Consider the following 6,000-nt stretch of genomic DNA (forward strand, 5'->3'; position numbering starts at 1 on the left):
AACATCTCAGAATGCACAACGTTTCAGAATGCACGACAAAGGCTCACTGAACCATCCAGTTTCAGTGCCCTCTGTTGGCTCAGGTTCTTGTTCTTGGCTAACAGGAGTGGAACCCAATGTGCTCTCCTAGTCCATCCGCCTCCAGGTTCATCATGTTGTGCATTTTCTGCTCAACACAGTTGCAAGGAGTGGTTATTTGAGTTATCAGCTCAAAGCTGTCTGGTCTTTCTCCTCTGACTTCTCTCATTAGCAAGACATTTCCACCCACAGAATGCCACTCACTGGATGTTTTTTGTTTTTTGTACCATTCTGTGTAACCTCTGAGAACCGTAGGAGATCAGCCTTTTGTCTGGGACCAACAACCATGCCATGGTCAAAGTCACTGAGATCATTTTGTTTCCACCCATTCTGATGTTTGATAGTGAAAAGCTTTTGATCTTCATCTGTACGTTTTAAAGCGTTACACTGCTGCTACATGATCGGCTGGTTGGATAAATGCCCAGTTCAACCATGACAGCACGCAACAGCCTATCAGCCATGCTTCTCTGCCCACGTAACCCGTTATAATCCCAACCAATTCACCACCTACGGCCTACGGCACTAATAAATTTCGCATCCTACCCAGCACCATCATCTAGATCTGCGTGAAGGGGGGTTGGGAGAGGCTCCTCTTTCCATACCCTTTGCAGCAGCAGCAATCTTCTCTTCTTTTCTATGTCTGTCCGTGTCTATCAGAGCAAGTATTCAAACTCACTCAGCAGCAGCAGACCTAGTCCGTCAGACCAAACCTATTCACACTCCATCCCCATCTATAAAAGCTCACAGTTTCACTCCGAGAGTTGTCATGGCTGAACTACATGAATAAGCAGCTGCTCAGCTGTTCTTACTAAAGTGGCCAATGCATTTACATGCAGATTCTGATATCACAAATAAATATTTACCAGCCCATATGGGTCTAATAGTACCCATAAAGCACCAGGGTTGACCTATATTTATGGGATCTGCTATAATGAGCATGTGTTATCTGCAGAAATAGTTCTACTGTTCCAGTGGAAGACATTTTAATGGTAGGCTCACAAAGAGAATAGATGGTTGCTATTATAAAAGGGTCGAGAGATTTGAATAATGAGCGAGAACTGGAGTTCTGCCAATGCACAGCATACTTATTATGCATTGCTATTGTGATTCGTGAATGTTTCCCTCGACGTGGGTCGCAATTCGTTCCGGCGGGTCTGCATGGCCACATATTGATTAAAGACGTGTTAAAGACAAATGAAAGTCCTAGGTTCAATAATAAAGAGAAGTGAGAATCTGAGCATCCTCATCCTCGTCTGCATTATCTGTACATGATTTCAGCCTGAAGAAAATAAAAACTAATCATCCACAGGACCAGTAGACTTCACTAATGAAACTTGTGGTAAGAGTGCACACTACAAGCATGTGCAGTGTGAATTCGAGTATGAACAGTAATTTAAACTGAAGTTCTGCACCAGTCACTCACAGCAGGGTGTTACTGCGGCACAGACGAGTGTCAGGAGTGGTGACTCCCAGCAGGTGATGTCATCAATAATGTATACGCAGCTGGTCTCTGAGTGTGTTCGAGCAGCTCAATTCCTAGAACCACACCTATGATAATAAGATTTGGGAAGCACTGAGTGCCCAAAGCTGTACAGCGCAGGACGTCTTTAATTATGGATCACTTAGAGTTAACCAGTGAGTCCATCACCATGGTATAATCTCCAGGACTTTTGGAGTTTTGGTTTACTTCTGCAAGTTGTTTACTCCTGGTATGATTTTTGGAGGGACAGAAGCTCGAGCAAATGAGTAACAGAGTGGGACTTGCCCTTGGCTAATCAGAGCAGTGGGTGGGAAGCTCCAAAACAGCACTGATTATTTTGAAAATGCCAATGACGACAAGGACAGACTGTTAAAAACTACTCTAATGAAATTCTCATTAATAACGGCAAGTTGGAAAAAAGCTGCAATAATACTATTCTGCTATACGCTGATACATAAATTAATTAAATGTTTGGGGGTTTTTTTCACAAAGGCGTGCGCACATTACCAAGACTGAGTGGATCCGATTCTGATAGAATACTAATGAATAAAAGATAGAGCATCGATGCACTTCATAGAAAGTGTGTGAATCATCCAGCAATCGCGCCACTCCTTGTGGAGTAATGGCAGTGTTCATTTCAAAGGTACAGGGTTTTTTCCTCCAATAACAAGTGTCACACAAACCCAAAATCAGTTGTACAAGGACCAACAAACCCTCATTCAGTCTTAATATGAATAAGTAATAGGCTATTAAAATAACATGTTTGTAAACCCTCAGTGAATACAGCTGAGATTTTCTCTTAACAGCTCAGCGTGGGTGTTCACGATCTCCGAGCAGAAGTGAGGATAGGACAGGGATAAAATAGGACAGAAAAGTATAGGATGGGAAAGGAAAGGGGGGGAAATTAAAAGGAAAGAAATGAAAGGAAATAAAGAAAGAGAAAGGAAAGGAAAGCATACAAAATGATACGATATGATAGGTTAGACTATGGAAAGGAAATAATGGAAAGGAAAGGAATGAAAGAAAGGAAAGGAAAGGAATGAAAAAAAGGAAAGGAACGGAAAGGAAAGGAACGGAGAGGAATGAAAGAAAGGAAAGGAAAGGAAAGGAAAGGAATAAAAGAAAGGAAAGGAAAGGAAAAGAACAAAAGAAAGGAAAGGAATGAAAGAAAGGAAAGGAAAGGAAAGGAATTAAAGAAAGGAAAGGAAAGGAAAGGAATTAAAGAAAGGAAAGGAAAGGAAAGGAATGAAAGAAAGGAAAGGAAAGGAAAGGAAAGGAATTAAAGAAAGGAAAGGAAAGGAAAGGAACAAAGTAAAGGAAAGGAACAAAAGAAAGGAAAGGAAAGGAAAGAAATGAAGGAAAGGAAAGGAGAGGAATGAAAGAAAGGAAAGGAATGAAAGAAAGGAAAGGAAAGGAAAGGAACAAAAGAAAGGAAAGAAATGAAAGAAAGGAAAGGAAAGGGAAGGAAAGGAATGAAGGAAAGGAAAGAAATGAAAGAAAGGAAATGAATGAAAGAAAGGAAAGGAAAGGAAAGGAATGAAAGAAAGGAAAGGAATGAAAGAAAGGAAACGAATGAAAGAAAGGAAAGGAATGAAAGAAAGGAAAGGAAAGGAATGAAAGAAAGGAAACGAATGAAAGAAAGGAAAGGAATGAAAGAAAGGAAAGGAAACGAATGAAAGAAAGGAAACGAATGAAAGAAAGGAAAGGAAAGGAAAGCATACAAAATGATACTATATGCTAGGTTAGACTAAGGAAATGACAGGAAAGGAGTGCAAGAAAGGAAAGGAAAGGAAATAAAGAAAGTAAAGGAAATCTGACACAGAGGCTGCATAATACACACAAATCTATGCCTGCATAAGGGTTAATAGCCATTCCGCTCCAGTGGGTGGTAAAAGTAAATATCAAATGATGAGAATGATCTGTTGTGCAAACAGTACCTGAAGACGTGGATGCAGAAACAGAAATCTATCAAAACTTCTATGAAAACTGCAGCACTTGACAGGAGTTATATGAGTTATGTGAAGGTTTTATACAGTACACACACGCAGCAGCACGGCTTCTAACAGCACACTAGTGTCATGTATAATTCATTTAAAGGTTAGTGGAATGCGGCCATCCGTCCCCACCCATGACCATAACCAATACCTGACCAGAGGGGTATCCTCATCCGAAATACAGAAATCGAGAGCCGTATTAACCGGCGTGCGAGGGATAGCATGCATTTAATAAATATTCAATAATTTGCATAAATACTAAACCCTGTGCACTGAGACAACGGGGAAATACAATGGGATAATAATAATGTTGTTGTTTTTTTTTTTTTAAAGCATTACTTTGACCAACTTTCGCTTAAACAGCGCACAAGCGGAATGATTTGCACTCGCGTGCAAAATAACCTATGTTTTGTTTAGGTTTTATTTATTTTTTAAAAAAGGGAATGTTTAGTGCACGCGCGTTCCTCCACGCGGACACTTCTTACCTGCACGAGACGGTGATCTCCACTTTGGTCGCGGGAATGTTGCCTGTAAACGGGTCGAACTCGTACACCGAGGCCATGTCGTCCAGCTTGTCCATAACGTCTCCCTCCATGAGTAAAACGCGTGGCCCGGCACAAGCCAAGAAGCACTGATAACACGGAACCCCTTTCGGTTCCGACCGGATTTAACGGGAACTCGGGAAACGGGGGGACCCTGGTGAAGGAAGTCCTCTGACACTGATAACTGTTCTGAGAGAAGTTGTTTTGAAAGAAGAGGGGTGAAGAGTGGGGCGTGTGGCTGTGGGAGGGGAACAGCGGGGTGCGGTGAACAGCGGCTCAGCGGAGCGGAGCAGCGCGCGCGGACCTTTTCTGGGCGTTTGGTGCCGCACGTGGGCGCGGAAACGCTGCGCGCGCGCCATCCACACAGCGCAAAGAGGCGGCAGCGCGCTCCACCCACTTTTTCTCCGCGCGCGCTCTCTCTTCCTAATCAGCTCGCTTCATCGCAGAGGTGCGCGATGAAAACAATGTCCGCAGTGTTGAATTCACTGCCTAATTATCACCGTTCTGACCTTAAGTCGTGTCTCATACTCTTACGCAGACTCAGTGAGACTTTTATCTAGCTCATATTGATTTGCATCCTTTGGAGCGTTTTAGATATTTTCACCAAATCCCTTCAGTATTAGGAGTTATTAAACAACTCTAAATCCTAGAATACTATAACACATGCATGCAATTAATGAGTTCATTCATTCTGCATTATGATTTTATGAAAACAGTTAGGTGGTACCACTCCTCTGTTCTCTGCAGTGAAAACCCTTGTGTACTCTAGCCTTGCTGATTCGATTTACATGTTAATGTGGGGCTAACATGTGGTTCTAGTCAGGTTTTCCCTTACATTTAGCCTTGACGCCTAAAGAAGCAGAATGCCAGCCTGTCTTCATTGGTGCACACTGGACGTTCAAAAGTCTTTCACTTTTCATTTGTTTTAGATCAGGGGACGTTCTGTCAAACCCAACAAAGTATTTCTAAATAGCGGATTGAGCACTCTCAGAAATAATGGACCAAACTGTACCTTTCCTTCTCTCTAGGCCGGTACCTCCAAAGGTAAATGTTTTGTACATGTAATATGGACCTATGTCTTTTACCTTCACCATTAAAACGCTGGTACCAGTACAGGTCCAATTATGTATGTACCTTTTTTTTTTTTTTTTTAAACCTTTCCAGGTTAAAGATACATACTTAAATGTACTGATGTACCCTTGTTGGTACCACCCTATTAACAAGAAAAAGAAAAATGCAGTTTGCTACCTTTAGATCTGAGACTGAAGCAAACACTGGGGGGGGGGATACTGTTGCAGAACTGATCATTGATTTTAAAAAATAAAAAATAAAATAAAAAACACTGGCCCTAGTTCAGAGACTCAAGCTTATTAATAAGACTGGACAGAGAAGCATGCAATTATTCTCCAGTTCAAGTCTAAAACAGATGCCTCATTTGTTCAGAGTTTATACCGCTAGTTAAAAGTGGTCAAAAGTACCTTTTGTTAAAAATGGAAACAAAACATCACTTCAAACTCTTGTCTTGTTTACAGCCATGAACTAATCACTAATGGTTAACCATTCAAAGATTACTGTTGTTGCCATTCACACTTGTTAGCTGCTTATCTGGACCTTAGTAAGTGAGGAACTTTATGTAACTGAAGCTTCACAAATTTTTGTTAAACTCCCCTGCTGTAGATAAATATTGTCGGTCAACTTTTTTTGATAAAAGCATTTTTCATCGTGTACGATGAAGGAAATCAATAACAACAGCTAGAGTACACTTTTGGCAGGGAGGAGTTCTGCAAAGGTTCTTTAAGGTTTCATTAAATAATTATAGACTTTTAGCTTATGAGGGACATCTGAAGAACCCTTAATGTTTCTGTTTTACTGTTATGGATATCATATGTAGAAATAGGAAAACATG

At 41.1% G+C, this 6,000-nt stretch overlaps 1 protein-coding gene across 1 annotated transcript in view; it reads right to left on the reverse strand.

The window, feature by feature from the left end:
- Window positions 1-4,156, reverse strand: part of cpne5b (copine Vb) — a 120,591-nt gene extending 116,435 nt beyond the window's left edge. The window contains exon 1 of the mRNA XM_053652482.1: window positions 4,038-4,156. Coding sequence (XP_053508457.1) covers window positions 4,038-4,147 — 110 coding nt within the window. The 5' untranslated portion in view covers window positions 4,148-4,156. The remainder of the gene's footprint in view (window positions 1-4,037) is intronic.
- Between the last annotated feature and the right edge of the window lie 1,844 nt (window positions 4,157-6,000).

This window comes from Ictalurus furcatus, chromosome 21, assembly GCF_023375685.1.
Source record: "Ictalurus furcatus strain D&B chromosome 21, Billie_1.0, whole genome shotgun sequence".
In the NCBI taxonomy this organism is placed as follows: domain Eukaryota; kingdom Metazoa; phylum Chordata; class Actinopteri; order Siluriformes; family Ictaluridae; genus Ictalurus; species Ictalurus furcatus.